This window comes from Podarcis pityusensis (assembly GCF_964106645.2).
Source record: "Podarcis pityusensis genome assembly, chromosome: 2".
NCBI classification, from domain to species: domain Eukaryota; kingdom Metazoa; phylum Chordata; class Lepidosauria; order Squamata; family Lacertidae; genus Podarcis; species Podarcis pityusensis.
This window is the reverse complement of record NC_138029.1, coordinates 54,068,643-54,092,829: the sequence shown is the minus strand read 5'-3', so window position 1 is coordinate 54,092,829 and position 24,187 is coordinate 54,068,643. Positions and strand designations below refer to the sequence as shown.

General features: G+C 40.7%; 1 protein-coding gene across 4 annotated transcripts in view; it reads right to left on the bottom strand.

The window, feature by feature from the left end:
• DPYSL3 (dihydropyrimidinase like 3) overlaps nucleotides 1-24,187 on the bottom strand; it is a 53,797-nt gene that overhangs the window by 18,527 nt on the left and 11,083 nt on the right. For 2 of the 4 annotated variants that reach the window (XM_080997189.1, XM_080997190.1), the window contains exon 2: nucleotides 3,384-3,472. In XM_080997189.1, coding sequence (XP_080853315.1) covers nucleotides 3,384-3,472 — 89 coding nt within the window. Of the gene's footprint in view, nucleotides 1-3,383; nucleotides 3,473-15,555; nucleotides 15,776-24,187 lie in introns of those variants that run through there. The other 2 variants (XM_080997191.1, XM_080997192.1) reach the window with 2 other exon arrangements.

Genomic DNA, 24,187 nt, shown 5'->3' with positions numbered 1-24,187 from the left:
GATAGAACAACCCCCCTCTCCTCTTTCTGCTGTTCTGGGGGCTCTCCTGACTGATTTGAGCCAATTTTGATGGGTACACAGGGAAAGGGGGGGGGGAGTCCCATTGTGCAAGCAGGAGTCCTTGTGCTTCTGCTGAAGGGGCTTGTTAGGTGAATCCTGCCCTTCTCTCTCTCTGTTTCTCTCTCTGCGTGTGTTTACATTAGTTTGCAACTATTTTTTGAACCCAATCTTTTTATCAAGACTTCAGATTGTTGGGATTTATTTCCTTTTTTGTGATGGCCAACCTCTGCTTATCCCCTGGATTCAAAATTGAGAAGCATACTGCCTCTAAACATGGTGTCATTTAGGGCAGCTAGCATGGCTATTCACAGCTGTTCACAGACCAACCTTCATGAATTAGGATAATTCGTTGCATTTATATATTGTATCTTCAAGGAGCTCAGGGTGCCCACAATCATCCAACAGAATGAAAGGTGCCCAGGTTCACCCAGTAAGCTTCACAGCTGAGCAGGGATCTAAACCTCAGTTTCCCTCATCCAAGCTTACAGCACTGCAGTGGCTGTAAGCAAGAAGCATTGAAGCAAATATTATGGCAGTGAATTCCAAAAGTTAAATATGTGAAGAAGCATTTCCTTTTGTCAGTCCTGAACTTACTGCAACATCAGCTTTACTGGATGCAATCACTCTTCATTCACACCATTAAAAGGTATAATGAGATCAGGTTGCTCCAAAATAAACATAAAAAATAACTGAAAAAAGATCAAGCTCCCACCTCTATTTACTACCACAAAAATTAAAGCACCAATTGTACAATTTGCAACCGATTAATTCCATGAGAATTTTGTCTGGATGTTAAAAATAAACAAACTTGTATTTTGTTGTAAATAAATAGGAGGTAAAAAGAAAGCTTTTAAAAAAATATTTTTAAAAGCCCTGTCTCCATATGCAAAAACAATTCTCAAGTCCTTAAGGTCTAAAAGTTAGAATTACTTGTTGCAAAAAATGAAAACTCCCAAATATAATGGACACAGCTGCTGAACTGTTCTTAAGTTCTGCCAGAGTTTTGCAATTCCACCACCATCAAAAAGTTCTATGAAACAAACAAAAACCTTTCCCAGGGAGTTGACAATGAGTTCGCTATGTATTTGGACATCCACTGACATAGCCTTGTGCATTCTGTGCAGAATTTTAAACAGCACGTTCATTGTGCTATAGCAGTACAAGAAATACTATCTTCTTGCTTGAATCTCATCTTCCCCTGACCTGAAGGACTTACACAGCAATCCACGTTGCAGCTGGGGTGGTAGTGAACCAATGGATTCACTGCCACATCCACAGCCCTGCTGGCCAGGGTAGAAGCTGAAGGACTGTAATTTTCCACTTTGTTTTGCTAGCTCCACGAAACAGGCCTGCTTTGGATCCAGCAGATCCATCACCAACCCTATCCCAGCTTGTGTACAGTGTTCTGTTTCAGGGTCTTACAACAGTAAATGCTGGTAGAAACACGTTAGGCAGTTGAATGCACTCCACTGTGCTTTCAGCAGGCACAGTGGGGGCCTCATCCTCACCAGCAAAGACATCTCTACCACATCCAAACCCCCTCTAACCACTGGTGGACCTCGGTGTCTCAAATTTCAGTGGCACCCTGTGCAATGCCAAAATCTAGCCACCCACCTCCCACTCTACCTTGGAGCAATAGTGGTGGAGCTTGCTCCTGCGCCCCAAAAGTTACGTGCCCAGTGCGACCACCCCCCTACAGCTACCTCTCCTCTAACATTGCCTCCTCTAGTGGTGCCAAGACTCTGGAGGACCTTGCCCCAGGGAACCTGGCTGATTCCTCTCTGGTGGCATTTAGATGCCAGGTACAGACAATTTTATTCAAGCTTATAATTTGTCTGAATTTTGAGCTGAAGCTTTTTGTAATTTCCTTTCTTCTTAACTGCTGTTTGCTTTTGTTTTCAATTTTGATATTTTTTGAAAATTATGTTGATTTTAATCTGCTTTGGGCATCCTGTTATACATAATGGAAAGACAAGTGGAATACAAGTATAAATATATGCTCCAAAATGTCTTCTATTAGCCCTTCTGAATACGTGCACAATTCCATGCTCTTTGTGCTTACATATGAGTAAGTTTTATAACACTAATACTCACTTCTCTAAGCCAAAGTGCCCAAATTGCAGAATGTCTTTTTTTAAAGCGGGGGGGGGGGGGCTACAAGCCCACACAACCTTGTGTACACAAAGAACACTGGTTCAGTTTTAACTGAAGCAATTCCAACTCTTGCATTCATCAAAATGCTGATTACACCAAATAGTTATTCAAATCAAATCTGGCAGCTTGTGATACGACAGAGAATGGCCATTTTGCACGGGGGTTATGTTCCTAACCTGTGCACATCAGCAGAGCCCTGTTACATCTCCGACCCCCCTTTTCCGGCCACTTCCAGGTTGCAATGATGCACATGTGTGTAGCTACACACATACTGAACAAGCATAAAATGCTTGTTGCCTGTATACGTCTTTTGGGGATACATTTTTGGGGTATAAAAAAAGAAACCTTTAAACACAAACACCCCACATCTCTGTATCAATGAACTCACAACATTTGAAAAATTATTTGTGAGTTTTAAATATTTTACAGATGGTACTCTTTCCAAATTTCTTTTTGGCAACAAACCAGCAGTTAATAAATTGCCTTTTCCCCTCAGGGTTTGAACACTTGGACAATTTCCTCCTCTTAAATATTATTTGATTCCCCCTGTTGCTGCTTTTAAAAATATTTCCTGCAGAAGAATCTGGATATTTGCTTTTATACTTTAATGGCAAAGAACATTTGAGATCCTTGGCTATAAAATATCCCACAACTCAAACCTCACTGCACTGGGATTTAATCCTAATTGCATGTATTTACACACTAGAACAATTTCAGCCTTTAACCACTGGAGTCATTACTTTGACTTCATAAACATAACCAGAAGCCAGATAAAACAGAAACCATAACAACTTTTGCCTAAAACCTCTCAGAATCTTAAAGACACAGCTTCTTTTAAGAAAATCTTTACCATCTTTAACTGCAATAAATGTAACAGTCATTTTTATGATGCAGTAGGCAAGCCAGAAACCAAACATAAATTACATTTGTCATCTCTTCTCTTTAGCAAAGGGTCTCCAAATACTATGACAGTTTAAATGCACTGATATAGAAAGCCATGTGCTGTAAATGACTTAATCACAGACTATTTGACATGAATAACAAGACAGTATACATGCAATATAAACTTGCACATAACAATTTTTGAAATCCCGTTCCTCTCTTCAAGAGATAGATATATTCTGACCACTAGGAAAACAAAGAGTGGGCTGTGGGAACTGTATACCTACTTTATAAGACCATCCTCCATGTAAATGTCAGCATAGAATGACTGATCATCATTGACTATCCTCCCTCCCTTAATGAGAAGACGGTCGCTCTGTGAAGAGAAAGAAAAGATTTTTATTTGACAGATGTTATGCATATGTTTGCATCTCCTTTTTATAACACAGGGTGTCCATGGAAAGAGTAACACAAAGCCAATGAACTGTGCTTAGTTAAAGTAGGCCCAATCTTTAATCAATTCCATCTCTGTTTGGCATAAGTTACAAATTATCTGCCCATTTCCCTAGAGCTGGCTAGCTGATGCAATCCCACTGCTATCCATGAACAAGCGGCAGTTTCACCTGGATGCTATTGATATTGTTACTACTGAACAGTTCTGAGAGTTCTTTTTTAACAGCATTCAGTGTAGAAGCTAATTTTGAGCACCATCATATCAACATTACATTTGGGGGGGGGGGGCTCACAACATTAAAATCATCTGCATTGGAAGGTGCAAAAGATTTAGTTCAACACTTGGACCAAAGGAAAGACTTACCAACTTCCTATAGACCAGGCATGGCCAAACGTGGCCCTCCAGATGTTTTGGGACTACAACTCCCATCATCCCTAGCTAACAGGACCAGTGGTCAGGGATGATGGGAATTTTAGTCCCAAACATCTGGAGGGCCAAGTTTGGCCATGCCTACAATAGATCTTCAACTGGTGGATGGGGATCTATTACTGGGTCACAGCCAGACCTAAGGCAAGTCAAAATATCAGCACCATTTAAGTTAAAAAAATTAGAGAGGGTACACAAATGGGCTAAAGGTGGGTCCTGGGCCTGAAAAGGTTGACCATCATAGAATAACCAACATAATCCACAGTACTGGGCCACAAGCAGCAAGCTGGTACATGCCAGAACCAATTACTCCCAAGGACTCCAGAAAGAGTTAATTGGTCCCTGGTGGTTAAACTAAGGCAGTTTCGTATCCCCACTGTTTACACCAGTGGCGGGCGGGGGGGGGGGGAGCTCTTTCACTGCACCAGTTTTTTTTAATATATTTATGAAAGTTATTCCTTTGGATGTTACCATGTCACTGTGTGTCATGGATCAGGCCAATGGTCCATCTAGCCCAGCATCCTGTTCTCACAATGGCCAAGAAGCTGCCTATGGGTAGCCTAAAAGCAGCATTCAACTGGAAACCCAGACAATGTTTGATTTCTGCATTCCTGACTCAAAATATTTTTTGACTAAAATGTCCTTGCCTCAAATTCTAAGGTAATTTACAAAAAATAAAAAAACACCACAATTTTTGTTACTTCGGCAAGTACTCTTCTTCCTTTTCACTATCTTTTCTCTCTCTTTTTGTCATAGGAGACAACAAAATCAAATAAACCCGACCCCCAGACTAATGTGCCCATCCAGCTCTGTACAGGCCAAGGATTCAGTTACATGCCATGCATGCACTGCACACATTCCAACACCGTAATTGGGGCAGCCCCTCCTTGGGAGAAGCTCCGTGCACACTCTGCAGCCTTAAGACATTTTGGATGAAAGGCAATGTTTTTATGTTGTAGAAAGGTCAGTTCACTGTAAAAATGAGCTTCCTAAAAATGCTTCAAGAAAGTTGAATGATTGTTTCCGTTTTAGCTATTTGGCTACCAGCTTGAGGGAACTGTAAGGTTTGCAGCAGTGGAAATGAATATTTAGGGGAGGGAACCCAAAGTGAATAAACCTCCCCTTCATGAACAACCCAATGAGATGGTCACTGGCTCTAGAGAAAAGTAAACACTAATGGGGAGGAGGGGAAAATAAAAGCACCAGTTGTGAAAAAACAAGTTTGAATATATATGCAAAAAAGTAAAAAAATCATAATGTATACGAGTGCCAAACCAATGTAATAATAAAAGTATAAAACACTATTTACAAAGAAACCCCAGCTGCAACAAAATTTGTCTCTCCCATATCAGTCTCTACAGCCACAGCAGGTGCTGCAACGTTCCAGCAGTTTGACTTCACCCCCCAAGGTGAAGTCACCCCCCAAGGTTTCCAACAACAACCCAAAATTGGGTCTCCAGCTGTTTTTATACTACAGTTCCTACCATCCATGACCACTGGTCCTGCTAGCTAGGCATGATGGGTGTTGTAGTCCAAAACTGCTGGAAATCCAAGTCTGGGGAAACCCTGTTCCATACCTACCCCATACATAGACCAATCTTACTTCCCAATGAGATCCAAAGCAAGACCTCATGCAAACATCGTAATAAAAATCAGGGGGAAATAATGCAAGAAATACTCCCTTGGATACACAGAGTCCTTTTCTGAAATGCATTCACCTCTTCCACACGTCACACTTAGCTTAGCACAAATGAGTGGGCTTCCAGAGAGGGAGCTTGCAGATGCTTTGCTCCTCCGTGGTCCTTTCTGCTGCTGCGCCATGCTGACACACATGACTCGTGAACCAGGAATAGTTATTTCCGTTCACACAAAAAGGGCAGGCTTTGTTTTCATAGCTGTTACAATAACCTACACATAAACATTTGGTTAGTTTCTTTACTCTCTGCAACCTTGAATCCCTACTGTTATGGGTTCCATGGTTATTCAGAGTATAGTCCAAGCATATCAGTTAAGTGAATAGACATTACAATACAGATTGCTAGTTAAGGATTGCTAGTCTTCCAAATAGATAAATGACCTTGGACGGTTAAGTCCAGTCAAAGGCGTGTGGCGCTCATCTTGCTTCAGGCCAAGGGAGCCAGCGTTTGTCCACAGACAGCTTTCCAGGTAATGTGGCCAGCATAACTAAACTGCTTCTGGTGCAACAGAACAGAAGCCAGAGTGCTTGGAAATGCTGTTTACTGCTACAGCAGTACTTATTTATCTACTTGCAGTGGTGTGCTTTTGAACTGCTAGGTTGGCAAAAGCTAGGACAGAGCAACGGGAGCTCACCCCATTATGGGGATTCATACCGCCAACCTTCTGATCGGCAAGCCCAAGAGGCTTAGTGGTTTAGACCACAGCACCACCTGTCTTCCAAATAACCCAAGGCTTGTAGATATTAGAAGGGAACTTATGGCAACAACAGTGCCCCCCCTCCACCTCTTCATTCTTCATGGCATCTACTTCTATAATAAAGTTGGCCTTCCTGGACAGGTGAAAATTCAAATAAGCAACAACTCCAGTTTGTAATTCCTGAGGTGCAATGAGACAAAAAATACAATTCTCTGTTCTTAAACATCATCTTTCTCACTTGTACACAACCTGTGATTTTACTGATTTTATGGTGTGCTGTTATGCTTTGCTCCCAAATTAAAAGTTTATCGGAAGACCTCCTACAAACATTTTTCAAATGCCCAACACATCTGAAAGAGACAGGGGTACATATGTATCATCCAGATGGTCTCCCATAAAAGGACCCCAAGTTTTATTCACATGTTGTAATACAATTTCAGCTTGTTTCTTAGATTACCCTAAGACTTCTGCATTCTAATAGTACACATAACACAAATACAGTGGTACCTTGGGTTAAGTAGTTAATTCGTTCCAGAGGTCCGTTCTTAACCTGAAGCACCACTTTATCTAATAGGGCCTCCTGCTGCTGCCGCACCACCGGAGCACGATTTCTGTTCTCATTCTGAAGCAAAGTTCTTAACCTGAAGCCCTATTTCTGGGTTAGAGGAGTCTGTAACCTGAAGCATATGTAACCCGAGGTACCACTGTATAATGACTATCTGGTGATTTCCTCAGCACAAAATAACAAGCAAGCTCTTGACAAAAATCTCACCTAGGCTGATCAATTTCAGTTCTAGACACCAAGTTTCCCAAAATTGTGAAGCAAACAGAATAATTAGGAGGTGTGGCAAAATAACATTGCCTATACTAAAGGGCTGGTGGGAAAGTGTTGAAGGTCAGGGCAGGATTTCATAAGCAGAATGTATCAAGTGTGTGCAAATTACATTGTAGCACAATCTGTGTTTGTTTTAATACAGTACAGTACTAGATCTGCAATGCTCTTTTAAAAAAATCTTTATCTTCTAGTTTCAGACCCGTGCTCTAAAATGTGATCTCCAAATAAAAAAAATTATGTGATGTGGAGAAAATAAGAAGTGAACAATCTGCTCGTACCAGCACCCACAGAGGGATGGTTCTGACAGGGCTCAATACAGCCTTCCCCTGTCTGCATGCTTGCAGCCCAAAAAAACCTTAAGAGGAACAAAAGGTCTATGTGCACCTCCCTTATTGCCACCTTGTCCTAACTCACTGCTGAATGCAAGTTACTTAACTTTTTTGACTGAAGTACATTTTCCCCCTTCTGAATTCTTAAAGGGCAGAGGTAACTGATGCTAATGCATCTGAATAAAGGAGGAGGCACAGCACAGTTAGAAGTTTATTTTTGGTCTACTGGCGAGAGCCAGTGTGGTGTAGTGGTTAAGAGCGGTAGTCTCGTAATCTGGGGAACCGGGTTCGCGTCTCCGCTCCTCCACATGCAGCTGCTGGGTGACCTTGGGCCAGTCACACTTCTTTGAAGTCTCTCAGCTCCACTCACCTCACAGAGTGTTTGTTGTGGGGGAGGAAGGGAAAGGAGAATGTTAGCCGCTTTGAGACTCCTGAAGGGGAGTGAACGGCGGGATATCAAATCCAAACTCTTCTTCTTCTTCTTCTACTGTTGCTGTAGCGAAGGTATACAGGAATGTAATGGCCTTAGTGGTTGTTTCATTGATATTTAAGTTTTGCATTTATCATCATTTGTGCTGAGCCCTAGTAGCAGTAAAATAAGAAAGAGGAAGGCCAGCACCAACTCCATTACTTGGTAGGCAGAAAAGGGTGGGGGATGGCACATTCAATGACATCATGTCTATTCTGGCACAGAAAGTTCTGGATTTGTTCGTATGCAAGAGGAACTAAAGAGGAAACTGAAGCGCTTATCAGGAAACGGGCCTGACTAATTCAAGGGCTTTTGCATGCTTACCAAGATCTCCCCGACTATTACAATAAACACACTGTTCATCCTGCCAAAGCTCATTTCTGTTTCCCCACACCCAGCCATGTCTTCCTGCCAACCCTGTTTCAGGCTGCATCATTAGCCACTGTTGGCCTGAGGCAAATTTTATCTGCAAGATACAGATGAGAGAAATCACATTCATGGAGTCACAACAAAAGCACTAAGAATCTAAGTGCATCTTGGATTCTCTTTGGAAATTCTGGCACAGATCCCAGGCCTTCTCTGTTACCTCCTTTGAGCATCCTGTTAAATGAAGATGCCTCTCTGTTGCTACAGGAAACTTCATTGCTTGTTCATTCTCACATAAATGTTACCCTACACACCAGATGTTTTCTACCAAAAGGATAAACAGCAAAGAGTTATCTACCACCTTTAAGATTAAAAAGTTATTACAGCATACACTGCCATGAACTATTAAGAGCACAGACTCATTTGGCTACTCCTCTGCAAGTTTCTACAGGAAGAGACATTAGTACTGTCTGACTTCAAAAGAAAGATCAGGAAGGCAGATGGCTTGATTTTAAAAAGATGCAAGCCACCATGAACTCCCATTTCCCCCCTGCCATCCAAAAATCCTTGCACAAAACAACACTGACTTTATGAGAAAAGAAGGGTGCACATGGAATACTAATGCATGGGTTTCTTTTAGTTGAGATTGAATGTACACAGGTAGAATGGTAGCACAATTCATCCCTTCATGTTTCACAAGCATAAATCACTATCATGAATGGGACAAACTGCACTGATGCTCTACTATGAATACAATCTATTTATCCTTGTAGTAATTCACAGGCAAACATTCACTCTATGTAGACTAACTGCATAGATTTGTAATGGAAGTCACGTTTGTAGATATGTGAAATGGCCCCAAGACTGATACTGAAACTTCTAACACCTCTGCCAGATTCCTTGATAGCTGGTGTCTATAAAAATCTGGAGAGGATTATGCACCACAGGATGGATCAGTAAAAAACATTTTTTTTCTCTGAAACAACTTTTTCTCTCTCCCAAAGATTAGTTACGTTTGTTTTGTGGTTTAAAACAAAATCTAAATTCAGTTCAAACATGTTTAAAGCAATTGACTTTGTAGAAGGAATATTGTATTAAAAATAGAAACAAAAGGCAAACATATGCAACTTTCAAGATCACATATTACAGATATGACACATGTAATATATATTCTAGTTATCACTGAGGAAGCCATGAATATTTAGAAGTCAACCAAAGAGCATTTCCCTTTTCCACTGAAATGGACAGTGTGATATAGTGTTTAGAATGTTGGACTGAGGCTGGGGATAACTGGGTTCAAATCTTCACTTGGCCATGAAGTGATTTTAGACCAGTCACTACTCTACCTTGTAGGACTGTTGTAAGTATAAAATGGAAGGTGGGAGCTATGCATGCTGTCTTATACTTCTTGTAGAAAAGGTTGAATATAAATGTAGCTAACAACAATAAACTTCTGGTTACTTAATCTTCGTGTAAGTGATCTTGCTAAGTGTCCTTGCATATGAAAGAGCACCAGGCACTCCTAATTTTAAAACTATTCCAAATCTGCATAAAGTCCTTATGTACAAAGGCCATGTAGGCTACATGATCAGAGGTTCTGGATTATATTCATAGGTTGTATGAAGATGTTTTAATTGCTACAACAACCAGTTAGGATGCATGTTAATAGATGAATTAGAAAAGTGGAAATTTGGTTTAACTCATTGATTTAAAATTGACCCTTTTCCTGGTGACTTTAAAAATCTATATTGATCAATCCAGTCAAATGTTCCTGGTAGTCAGCACAAATGTGCAATTACTAGCATGCTCCCTACCAAAAACAATGGTCTGTAGAAAGGCAGATTGATCTAAAATAAATAACTGATTTTAAATCCCTACCATAAAGGACCAATTGTAAATCAAGTTTCCAATTCCTATGTATTTCCCGCTTGTGGGGGAAAATATATGCTATGGCTAACCCTGTGTCCTCTATATTTTCAAGTATCTTGGCCCCAAGCCAAGCCATTGAGTATTACTCTTACTGTCCTTATTAGCTCCTGAACCCAACACCCCCTTTGCCTTTGAAATGGAACCAAAGCATCAAGAGAACCCAGAACTTTAACAGACAAGCCACAAAGTATTTCTATTCACTGGGTTTCTTTAAAAAACACAATGGGCAGTATTCCTCAGGAAATCAATTTCACTGTGTTTGTGTGGTTCAAGCAACATATCTTCTGATAAAGTTTTGAACACTGGTGTTAGGGTTCAGTAGTGGTAGTGGCAGAAGGGTGGATATGGAGCTTTTTTCCAGGGGTAACTCACCGGAACTCAGTTCTGACACCTCTCAGGTGGGTGCCATTGCCATTTTAAGAGAAAGGGGAAGGTGTTCCTGGTGAGTTCCGGCACCTGTTTGTCTAGAAAAATAGCACTGCATATACTTGTGATTTATTTCATCTTCCAGACTGCTTTAAAATGATAGACCATGCCTTCCCTACCTGATTCTCATATTTTTGGAACATCATATTTGACATTTGTAAAAAACAATAGGGAAACAGAAAACAAACAGGAGTCCAAGTTATAAGAACAGTTTTTTCTGTTAAAAAAGATAACGTTCATCTAAATCTTAAGTCCCCTCCTCATTTTACTTTTGAAAGACTGGAGTAGATTCTTTCTACTCTACTTCTTTCATACATATTCAAAGGTCTAAGAGGAAAAAGCCATCTTATACAATTTTGGGCAGCACATGCACACAGAGTACTGCTGGAGTAGCTCCACAGTTTGTTCATCTTGTCTCCCACATGATGTTTTCCTGGATCTTTTATAGGTGCGACTCTCAGATGTATACTCATATTTCAAAGTATTGGGTATGTGGCCAATGAAGTGTGTTAAATTAGCATAAAACATACATATATTAGAGCCGCTTCCTGACTTGGCAGGAGTATGAAAATGGAATTTTACACAGACTCTTTATACAATGCAGAGTTATATAGAGAATGGTCTCACAGCAGACAATGGAATTCTACTATTGCAACTAAGCAGATTTGGCCTGTTAAAATGATTGAATCAAGGAGTCCTATGTAAACTGTTCTGGGTGTGTGTAATAAAGGTATGCTTCCTTGAAAACCATCACTTTGCCATTACTTTTCTTCCAAATTGCTTAACACTTGCATGCAATTCCTGGTCCTCTGCAACACTTCACAGGCCAAAAGATGTTCAGAAATACAGTAATTGGGTACATGTTTTGAGACTCAGGTCAGAAAAGTAACAGGTTAGTTTCAGCCAAGAAGATAATACTTTACATATCCACAAGGCACATGGCTTGGAAGAAGGGCAGAGTTTAAATGTTATTCCTGTTACTGAAAGAAACATTACAAAGGTCATGCACTGACAACAATGCAGCTCTCTCTTGTAAAAGAGTGTTGTTATGTCCCTCTTTTTTTACCAAGGCAATCCAAAAATCACAATCTCTGGGAATTGCAGGGGCAAGTGAATAGTGTTCTACATACTGTACAAGGTATGCATTATCCTGGTGGTGTGGTTACTGTTAGAAACCTCAGCTTCATGAACAACTTTCCAGTGGGTTCACCAATTGGGTGTATATGGTATATTCCCCAATATACCATATTTTTATAAACAAAAATATACTGTGGAGCTAGGAGATGCCCAGTGGAAAAAAGACTGGTCTAAAAATAAAAGCATGTAGTTGATGCAGATGTAGTTGAGAAAGTCACTTTACCTTCAGGACTCCATTTTTCTTCCCAAAGTGAAGATCTAATTTATTGATGAGGAGTAAAAAAAACTAGTGAAGTATTCCAGATCGGAATCTGCATGCTCTTTGCATGCAATCCAAGATTCATCTATTGTCTTTAGTATAGTCAATTTATTTGGCAAGACTTAAAAAAATAAACATAGCATCAATTGTAATTTTGATCCCTAAGAGTCTATTTTGAGCAAAACACATACTATTTGTATAGTCTGTATCTTATCTGTCTCACATCTTTACTTCCTAACCTAAGACCACTGAGCTTTTGAAATATTGGCCAGTTCCAATATATTATCTACAACTTATTTTATTCAGTCTACCTCACCATCTTCCTAATTCAGGTGTCTAGGTAATCTCACTATACATGTATAGCCATATTCAAGATGGCAACGCCCTGAGAACACAGTGAAAATAGCCACATATGCACAATACAGCTGCTGCTCATGAGCACCAGTATGAAAGACAAGACAGACATCCTGCCATTCCCATTTCATCAGACTGCTTTTCAACAATATGCAAGATGAATATCTGCACAAGTTGTAGTGGATTTCTTAGTTTATGTACAAGCTAAGTACAAACAAACAACACTATTATTCTGCAAGATTTTGGCTTATCCCTAAGGATCACGCAGAAACTGTTATGCCTGAGTTTAGGCAGAGCCCCACCCATACAACCAGGCACACATCACTGCCTGTGGAAGCGTACTACTGTTTTCACTCCAATATTCATTACTAGCAGTGAGATTTACTGCCAGCTATGATGACAAAGGGATTCAGTGCTCTTATACCTCAAGAGTTTATTTTCTTGATCTCAGATGTTCTTCTACAGCACTGCAATCCCCTGCTAGTCAACCTGTCAAATGAGGAAAAAACGATGGGCTGTGCACAGCCTGAGCTGGCCACATGTGGCAATCAGTGTTGTGGGCAGAAGAAATCTTGAATACCAGTATACCCTTACCCTCTTGGAAATTACTTCTGGTTCCTGGGTGGTCACACCCTTTCAAATGCAGGGATGCACCTCCCTGTAGAAAGTGGGGGGTGGGGTTCCCCCAGGACTCCTAAGAAAGCAGTTCTTCAATGTGTCATGTCTTCAGGGGACCAACATCTCATATACTGAACAAGGAACATTCTCGCAATAGTACACACCTTACAGTTCTGTACTATGTGGTTACCATGTGGTATAGAATTGACAATTATTAACACTATCAGAGGACTGTTAGGTATGCATCTTTAAAGGTGAATACCTAACTTTACCATTTATTTTCCAGCTACACCACCTTGAACTGCTTTTTAAAATGACATTAATTTGAGAGAGTGCTGCTGAGAATGCTTTAAAAACCCCTGAAAAGAATAATATCACCCTCAAAGAATTTATTTATTATCACTACTTTTATCCTGACTTTAGATCCACAGCACTAAATGCCATAATTTTTTAAGCTAATTGCAGCCATAAAATAACCAAAGCAGACCTATGAAACAACACACAATAGTGAGCAGCTGGACCCTAGCGCAGCTGGACTTTCCACTATTTCAAAGAAAGCATAAGAAAGCATATGCTGAATACCAAGATAGGTGCGGCCCCACTGCACAGAGCGTCAAAGAGGAAAAACTGCTGCAGTCAGGTGCAGCAGCACAAAAGAAAACAATATCATGGGATTTCGCTAGCTAATGTAGGTCACACCTTCTAGACCTAAGAGAGAAGAAAATGTAACACTTTTACATGGCTGCTTTATAGCATTATACTGTGCATGTACACACCTAGCTGCTTTATCTGAAAGCAGGTAAAAATTGGCTTAAATATTAAATGACTTTGGCATTAAAGGCAAATAATTCAGTACTGCCAGAAATGTGAGAGTAAAATAAGATGTTGGCTATGTCTACTTATTTTATATAATTAGTCCCAACTGTCTAGTCTGCGACTCTCAGTGTTTTTCACCTTAAAAGAAAAATATCTGTTCCAAAAAAGGTTCAAGAAAACTGGCTGTTTCAGTGGGGGTGGGGTGGGGGGGTGGGTGACAAAAACAAACTGGCAGCTGTAGTTAACATAAACTCATCCCTTATTTAAGGTCACAGGTAGGAAAATATGCCCCACACATCACAAAATGAATTCATGAGCATCAATTTTATTCAAATGCTTTTAAATCATTAAATGGGCAAACAAAAGAAAGCACTCAATAAAATCTCTTCAGAAAAGGCAATCCTTTAGTGAAATTAGTTGCCCTCTAAACAGGTTCAGTGGAAGACAAAATATCTGCTAAGCTTCTCCCCTCTCCAACCCAGTGTGTGTGCGAGTGTGTGTGCATGCTTGGTTGTGCTGCTTCCTTTGTTTGCCTCAAAGATGGAGTAGCCACCCGTTCCCCCAATGCATACCCTATCCCACAAAAGATTTCATTAAAATGCATTGGAGACAAAGCACAGCTGCACTCCTTGCATCTGAAGCCAGCGACAATAAACCCCAGGCCTATTAAAGACCAAGGGGGTACCCCCTCTGCAAGCCGTTTCATTGCATCAACAATAAATCAGGGTGGAGTATGAAGCCACTGGAAATGCATCTGCAGGGCACACACTGATGCAACGATGCAAAACACACTGCTATTTTTCACAGTATTTCCCCCCATGCTCTCCAACAGACTGTTTTTATTTCATGTTAACAAGCAAACCATTATTTAGAAGAAGAGAAAATTATATATTTCACATTCATTTGTAAAACAAAGCTTTCACATTTACAGATGAATCAATTCCTCTTTTTCCTGAGCCAGTCAAAGCACATGACGCACCCAAATATGCAGCAAACAAAACTATGCAGCAGGCAACTTAGGCATACCAGTGTTCCTGCTTAAAAAAAAAAGAGTGGTGACAGAACAAAAAACAAAAACAAGGGTCTGTCCAAAGCATTTAAAAAGTGATCAAACATCCTGAAGTGAACAAGGAGGGAAATCTACTCCCAACATGCAGGGTTGAAAACAGAATGTCACTAAATCCTCACCATGCCCCACAGACATGGACAACAGACATGAAGGGGGAGGTGGGGGGGGGGGAGAAGAGAGATTTGATAGCAACATTTTGGGGCTTGAAGATACTGCAGTCTGATATCACTGCTTCACACAAGTACAGTCTTCCCAGACAGTAATTTAACAGCATGAGACAATGAAGGTTCCCCCACCACCGTGTCAACTGTACAGTTTATGAAAGTCCCAAGATTTACTTAATCAGGGCTGCCCCTGCATGCACCTCCTCATTTTTGCAAGCTGGCTGGCTTTTTAATATGCCTCGCAACTATGAATTGAATCAGCACCAGCTTCTTACAAAACTAGACTGACATGGGTAGTAGCTGGTGGGGATGAGTAAACTAATACAAAACAAATGTGAAGACAGAAGCATAAATGCAGCAAACATGAAGAGCGGAGGGTGGGGAGAACGAAAGAATATATGTTAAGCCACTCACTGTTATCCTGGGGATGTTCTTCTTGCCCTGATAACCAGACATGACGTTCGGCTGTTGTGGCAGGGATAGAACCAGCTCCTATCCTCCAACCTAGGAGCAATACCAGCTTGCAAAGAAGCTCAAGCTCAGGTGAAACAAATGGTGCTTCCTTCCTTTCCTCGTCTTCCTCTCTATCTTGCCCCCTCCCACTTGTTTCACACAATAGTAAATCCTCTCCCTCCCTCCTCTTTTACCAATGACAGCTGGGACCCTGTAAGACAGGAATGGCTGATGAGGCGACTCCTCCCTTCTCCTTCTTCCCAGTCTCGCTTTCTCTGTGCATTGATTTTTCTCTCCTCGCCTTATTTGCCTCACCCACTCCGAGCTGCTGTCATAGCAGTAAGGCATGTCAGCCGCTAGAGGGTAGCAGTGGAAAGACTGGCTATCAGATTTGCAAAGGGACTGGGCAAGGCCCATAAGCTCTTTCCCAGGGACGTTAGCTACTGCAGAAGAAGCAAGGAGCTACAAGCCAGCACTGACAATTCAAGGGAGCAGTCAGAAAAGCACATCAAACTTCCCAGAGACTAGCAAGCAGCTAAGATTTTAGGAATTGGTATCCATAGATACCCAGTGGAAAATATCAGAGATATTTCATCTCTTTGAGCAACAAATGACTTCTAGTTTAAGGTTACCATATTTTTTCCAATGAATCTGGGGACACTTTTCAACTTCAATGGATTTTGTATGGGGACTGATTTGTAAATCCGGGGACTGTCCCCAGGAAACGGGGACATCCGGTAACCTTACTCTAGTTTGTTTCTTGTCTAAAACAGATGCTTTAACAAAATGTACATAAGTGGAAGAGTAGCAGCTAAGTTGGCATGTGGTAAAGTAGACTAAAAACTTTGTAAAGGAAGAGGCAGTTAAGCTAGTACTCATATTTACAACAGTGTTTCTTTTGTAAGTCTCCTTAAAATCCCTACACAGCTTTCCAAACTTTCCAATTTGGTGACACAGATTTTAGACAATGCATCATTTTGAGCCACAGTAATTCAGTTTTACTAGCAAACCGGAGGATAAACTGCCAGCCTTCCAGCCCTGGGAAGAGCATGGGGAGCATTCCCATGACACACCTACACAATGCAGCTGACACAATAATGTGTTGTGACACACAGTTTGGAAAGCTACTACCTTATCATCATTTTTCATATTGTAGTGATTCTTCCACCATCCCCTGCAAAGTAATCTTCTTGTTCCCATGGTTTTAGACCAAGCTTGAAAACCTAACCCATTTCAACCCTATTTCACTGGAAAGCGCTCCCTAAGGAATTCAAAACCCATCCATTTTTAAAATCTTGCTGTTGTTCGGAAAATAGTGTGTGCAGGAAAGGGAGAAGTGCAACAGGGTTACAATACCTAACATTATTTTAGAACAACAATCCTCCACCCGTGTTTTTTTTAGAATTTATATATTTCTTTTTTTTTTTTTTGTCAAAATGATCAATATTTTTTCAAAGGTTTTTATTTGGAAATCCATTTCTTTCAGGGCTTGTGAAAAGTAATTGACATACATAAAGCTGGGGGGAGCACAAAACAAGCAAAATCAAAAAGTTTCTCATCATCAAGCCCTATGGAATATAAACTTTCTTTGTTCTAAAAAGTTTTACAGTGTGGTTAGGGGGTCTAAGATTGTTGATGTGGTTTGTGGATATTGCGCTTCATACCTGAGGTGAGATAATCTCATCCATTTGCAGAACATATGTACAAAATATCTGCTCTGTAAGCTGAAGGGAGGGCAGGGGAAATATTGTATAGTCAGCCACTAGAGCTTGTGGAAGAAGCAAACTATCCTAAGGCACATTCTAGAATTCCCACTAAGCACCCAGGGTTTTAACCACAAACCCCTTGGTATGAGTCCAGGACTGTGGGTGCTCAGACCACAGAGCCACTTTAGGGTCCACCACCTACCAAGTCAGCCGACAGACTATGCCAGTAGGGATGGCTCACACTTACCCTTAGAAACGCTTATTTTCAGTGGAGACAAAAACATTTTCTAGTTGGGCTGACGGGAAATGCAGTAATTCCACAGTAGCTAGCAAATGACTGAATGACTCTGACTTGTGTAACGTAACAGCTCTTGTTGCTCACTGATTGTTCATTTTGATAAATATGCAATGAAGAACTTTTACCTCCAGGGACTTTCACATTTCAACAGTTTACAGCACCCTCAGAATTCATGCAGAGAAGTTAGAAAATAAAATGGACCCAAACATGGGCTTTCTTTTGTATGAGTCTTTATGCATATTGATTAACCTGCATCCTTCTGCTATATTAACCTTTCCCACTTTCTACTCTTGTTCCACTCTCAGATCTCCTCTTTCACATGCATCTCACCTGGCATGCCATGGAAAAGCCAATACTGGTTTGAAGATTAAAAGTGAGCCAAGGGCATCCATCAAAATGCTCAGTGGAGCAGCTTATGCTTAGAGACTGGGAATTACAGTAGAAGGAATTCCCTTCCTCCTCTCTTGGAGCTGGAGCAGGTGGTGGGTTTGTCAAACACAGCAAGATCACAGCAAATAATTGTTGTTAAATATAAAGCGAAAGAGACAGCGAGTAATCAGAACTACCTATGGCTAGAGTTTCTGTTCAGAAATAGCACAAAGTTAATTTTATCTCTTGTGCAGCATATTATTTAATGAAAATTGAGTATTTCTGCAATGCACATATACTAGTGGTTCCATTAAATCCCCTTAATAAAAATATATGGATTTCCTAGTCTACAAGATCTCCACAGAAAGACATGGAACTTCTGTAACAAATAATCATTTTCTGCATCTTAGCCCTGAGAAGAAATCAGATTTTATAAATCAATAGACAAATGTAGTAAGAAAAAACAGCCTTCAAATTTATACCTTTCCTAGTTCTCATATCCCAGAGGCATGTCCCTGTCTTCCAAAAAGCTCATTGGTTTGGTCTATGGTCAATGGAAAGACCTGTTCCTATTGGTCATAGCATTCATAAAGCCTTGGGGTAAGGATGGTTGGGTCATCTACATCTGTTCTGTAGCTGGGGCAAAGGGCAGGCTACCCTGAAGAGCTTACAGTATATACACACTGGAATTTCAAACACTAGGCTGGATGCTAATGACGACATCTACAGGGGAGGGGTGGGGAGGCACAACCCAAACATTTAGTATCTATACGGGGACTCAAAACCCGCTGTCAGATTTGTGGCACTGAGACAGCCACGTACATAGGTCACATGATACCCTAAAACAAACTTTTATAATCACTTTTTTGAATAATTTGTATCAAATTTATATTAAGCAATATAAAATTTATAGCAAAAGGTGGAACTTTCAATGAAAGGGGCAGGACTTATGGTGGAAAGGGGAAAGGCACCTGTCACTTTTTGTGTGATTTTAGATCCGGCAAGTCATTTTATGTATTGCTATAAAAACTCTCTTGCAAAATCCATATACATAGCAAGAGCTGCAAAAGACTCTATTCTTCTATTGTATCCACTCCATTTCCCTCCTCTCCTCATATCCCAAACTCCATAGCCACTGAGCACGCTCAATCCTTTGGGGGATGTTTTTGAAGTTCCCCTTAGAGTTTGTCATAGAAATTACTTGTGCTTCTACAATCTCTGGATTCCCCTAAGCCTGATACTGTCCACTTGTGAATGGTGCCATTTAGGTTACAAAAGCAGTGGCACTCTCAACACAGCAATGATATGTGGGAAAATGGGCCTGGAGCCTTTCTCGAATCATTTGCAAGTATGGTTTCCACCCTCTTCAAAGAGGCAAAGGGACGTGGGTGGCGCTGTGGTCAAAACCACTGAGCCTAGGGCTTAAAGATTGGAAGGTCAGTGGTTCAAATCCCCGCGACGGGGTGAGCTCCCATTGTTCAGTCCCAGCTCCTGCCAATCTAGCAGTTTGAAAGCACGTCAAAGTGAAAGTAGATAAATAGGTACTGCTCCAGTGGGAAGGTAAACAGCATTTCCGTGTGCTGCTCTGGTTTCGCCAGAAGCGGCTTAGTCATGCTGGCCTCATCATGAAATGAGCGCCGCAACCCCCGAGTCGTTCGCGACTGGATTTAACTGTCAGGGGTCCTTTACCTTTACCAAAGAGGTAAACTGTCTCTGGGGAGCAGCAGCACAGATCTAGTAAATCAGTACTGGTGCAGGTAGATGACAGTCAGCCTGGTCAAATGAAACCAAGCACTCTTTTTATTTTATTTATTTGTTTAAATTATTTGTATACTGTCCTTCATCCAATAGATTTCAGGGTGGTGAACAACATACATAATACAAAAACAAGGGATGGTCCTTCAAATATTGAAGCAGCTTAGTCATGCTGGCCACATGACCCGGAAGCTGTACGCCGGCTCCCTCGGCCAATAAAGCGAGATGAGCGCCGCAACCCCAGAGTCGGCCACGACTGGACCTAATGGTCAGGGGTCCCTTTACCTTTACACAACACAACAAATTTCATAAGTTGCATCCAAAGTTAGGCAGATATAAGTCTGCTTGTATAACAGGATTTTCCAGCCCACTACAGCTCCCTGAAAAACCTCTCCTGAGGTTAGAGGACCCTTAGGAAAGAGCTAATGTGTAGTATGGGGAACTGCAGTGGGATGGGGGGGGGGATGAGCAGAAGCAACTTTCACTTGTGTATCTTTTAGATAAAACTTCATGATCAGGATTCACTTAACAAACCCCATCAGCAGAAGCCCCATGCAAGCACTTACACAATGGGAGTTTCCCCTTGCTTCCCTGCGCCCCCTACCCTTGGTAGTGCTGCTGGTGTTGGGAGAATATCCAGAAAGGGAGGGGCAGAATTGCTCCATTTGTCAAGTGAAATGTTTGTAATAGTACAACACTGAATTCTACCCAGTGTGTATTACTGGATAATGGGTAGTGTGGTTTAAATACAGATCCCTTTAAAAAAAAAAAACACCACACACCACCCATCCCTTTTAGGCCTCTGAAACATTTATTGATTTGCCTCTGCAACTACAAGATGAATGCTGCCACATATTTGTCAGCTGACAAAAGTTTGACATGTCTTCATACTATTACTTTCTGCACTATTTAACTATATTGCAACACCCAGTATTCTCAATGAAGTTCAATTTTTCCCCTGTAGCAACACAACTAAAAGCTTCTTTGAAGAAAGTGATTTCATGGCATTTTAGAAACAATACATTAATTTATTTATTTTGTATATTTATATCCTGCCGTTGCTCCAAGGAGCTTATGGCAGTGTACAGGGTTCTCCTGCTTCATTTAATTTACTTCACAACCCTGTGAAGTAGATTAGGCCAAGACTCGTCCAAGGTCATCCAATGCGTTTCATGGCTGAGTGAGGATTTGAACCCTTTGTCTTCCAGGTCCTAGTCTTACACTAACCATTACATCACACTACACCATGCAGGCTGCATGTATGTTCTGGGAAGTGAGGGGAGGTTCTGCTTTCTTTGTTGCCAAGTTACATTTTCTATTCTTTTAAACATTCATTTTTAATGACATTTTTGAAAAAGCTTTTACTTCTCAGATTCACTGCACAAGACATCAACTTCCATGCCAAGTCTAGGCTAGAAGTTGTTCCACTTGATGGTTTTCCCTACATTCATCCTGTATGGGATGTGCTGCCAGCATTCCTTTCTGGGCCTGTTTCATATCTCTTTTTTACCCTTGTAAAGACTCTTTCTTTTCTTCTTTCTTTTTTAAAGAAAAGTGCTTAAGTCCTGCTGCTTCTGCCAAAAATCACACTGGAAACAGTATGCATACTCTGCATCAGCTTTACACCATTGATGACTTCCTGATGTGCATGATACGATATGATATGATATATGATATGATATGATATGATATATGCCTCACCCAATTTCTGCAGCAGTGGGCCAAATTATATATGTTTGAGATCCATGATTGGTTCTCCCAAACTTTTCATTTTTTTAAAGCAACAACTCTCTCTTCCTCCCTCTGAATTAATCAAGACCTTAGTACTGTGGGGATGGGAAGGTAGAACCCTTCCATACTGCACTGTTTTCTGGCGTAAATGCCTTCACCCAAGCACCTATTATGGGGCAGCTAGGGAGCACTTACAATGGGAAATCTATGCAGGGAAAGGGTTGACGTTATCCCCCATCTTCCTACAATGCACTGTTGTCCAAATTTCATAATGGATCTAAAACACCTTGTCTTAATATAGCCCAAAGACTCTGGGGTGCTAACACAGTACTGGCTTGGGCAGAGCTACAAAATGACTACAAAATCCTATGAAAGATTTGGAGGGGATCCCAAATGTTGGGTTTTGTAGTTAATGAAGCTCTTGATCAGTAATGATACTCAGGCAACTGTTTTGTTGTTCTTTGGAAACATTAAGATAGGTGCAGGGAGTACTTTATTCCCTGCTAACTCTTAAACTGTCCCTTCCTGAAGCAGCTTTTCAAACAAAAGAAGGCTTTTAAAGGTGACATTTTGCTTGTAACAGTGTTGTTTGCCTTGAAAAGCACAGTTCAAAGCCTAGTTTGTGGGGGCAATACACCTGCAATGATAAGCAGGGGTTGGAATGAACTAGTTCAGTTCAATGAATTTCAAGGAACCCGTTCAAACATCTCTGAAAGCTGTGCTATTTTTCTAGAAAAAGAGGTGCTCACCATTAATGCCTCCTGAGAGGTGCTGGAACTGAGTTCCGGTGAAAAAAAAGAGCCCTGCCTGGAAGTAGTTTCCATAATTGCTAGGTAATCTAAAGGAGAATTAAGTTCATTTTAGGGCAGAACTTTGAACAACTTCTAGTTCATGTTCAAGTAAGCCATAAACTTTGAAATGGCCAAGCTCTCCTAATACTTGCTATTGGAAGTCATTCATTGTTGCTGATGAGGCTATGAAACTGGATTTTTTTCACAAAAATATAAAGCACTGAAAATTTTACACCCCACATCACTGGCTGTTGAGAGTGCCACAAGGAAAAGCTGTGAAAGCCAGAAGGAGAAAATAGCTTATTACAGCTTTTGCCAAATTACCCTCTTCTTTCTGGAAGAACAGAAAGCACCACATCCTGAATCTGCTAGTTAGAGCCAGAGAGCTATCCTGAATGGGACAGGGCATCTGAGGATTTTGTAAATTGAGCCTAGAAAAGAGGAGAAAGTTCATTGCAAGATATTTCTCTTCCCACCCCCAATGCAATTATCATCTGGTCAATACAGTGAACAGTATCCAGCTTCCCCACTGCAATAACTGAGTTGCTGACAAGAATGAAGAATAAAGGCAAGTTTGTAAAACCAAAGCACCTGTTTCACTCCCCCCTAGTTACACACAATACTAAGAATGTTAAGAGGGAGGTGAGATTTCTGCTCAGAACTTCCTCCTCCAAACTTGTCAGTATAAAAGGATCATAGCAATTTCCCATTTGAGAGGTGGGAAAGTCACGGATGGAACCACACATTGCCTTAGCCAGGCTCCAGTTGGACACGTATGAAGCAATGCCATTTTCTTGCTTTCTGGAAAGCATATCGGACATTTGTTTTTGTTTCTGACAAGTTCTTTTCTTCATTCATCCATAGCAACTGTTCTCTCTTTTAATTCACACTCATACAGAAAGACTTCTGAAGACAAATTCACACAATATATTTTCCCCACTGTAACCATGTATATGGTGTGCTTGTCAAAGTCTCAAGGAATTCCCACAATCACAGCTGCAATTTGAGATGAACTGAGACACACAGTGAGACTGTACAACATGCAGTACTTCCCAGATGTTTTGGTTGATTGAACTGATGTATTTGTAGTTTTGAAGGATCATTTCATACAAGATGCCTGCCATATACAGGCAGCTTCAAATTTCATCAGTATGGCAGCTGTTGTATGTGGTGAGTTCTATACAGTGGTTGCTGTGTGATTTCCTCAAAGCCACCTGCTTACTTGAGGACTAATAATAATAATAATAATAATAATAATAATTTATTTATACCCCGCCCATCTGGTTGGGTTTCCCCAGCCACTCTGGGCGGCTTCCAACAAAACACTAAAATACAATAATACATTTGTACCGAAATGGTGCATACCAGTGATGGGGTAAGAAGTAGGTTGGCTGGGGCTGCTGGGAGTTGTAGTCCAAATCATCTGGAGGGCACCAGATTGGGGAAGACTGTGATACACTATGAGAACACTAGAAATTGGCTGACACAAAACAAGCAGCCAGACAAATATCACAAAGGGGTGTGTTTGCCAACTTAAATGATAGTACTAATGCATAAAACCTAACACATAAAGAAACTGTAAAAATTTCAGCACAGGTTCTACATGGAGAAGAACATATTTTAAATTCTCTACCTGAAGTACACAGGAAAAGCTGCAAGACGTTCAGAACCACAAAGCTTTCAAATTCTAGATCTCACTGGGGTATTAGGAACATCCTATACACCAAACAGATCATATTCACCAGAGTTTTTCTGAATGTTGGCAGTATAACCTATCATCTAAGATACATGTCATTTACCTTACTACCTAGACAATTAATGAGGTGAATGAATATTTGCTAAAACACCAACATGATATAGGCTCAATGTTGCTGTGCTTTCCAATTTTACATATGTTTACTTTCAAGCAAACCATATATTTATTTGTTTTTGAATAATCAGAA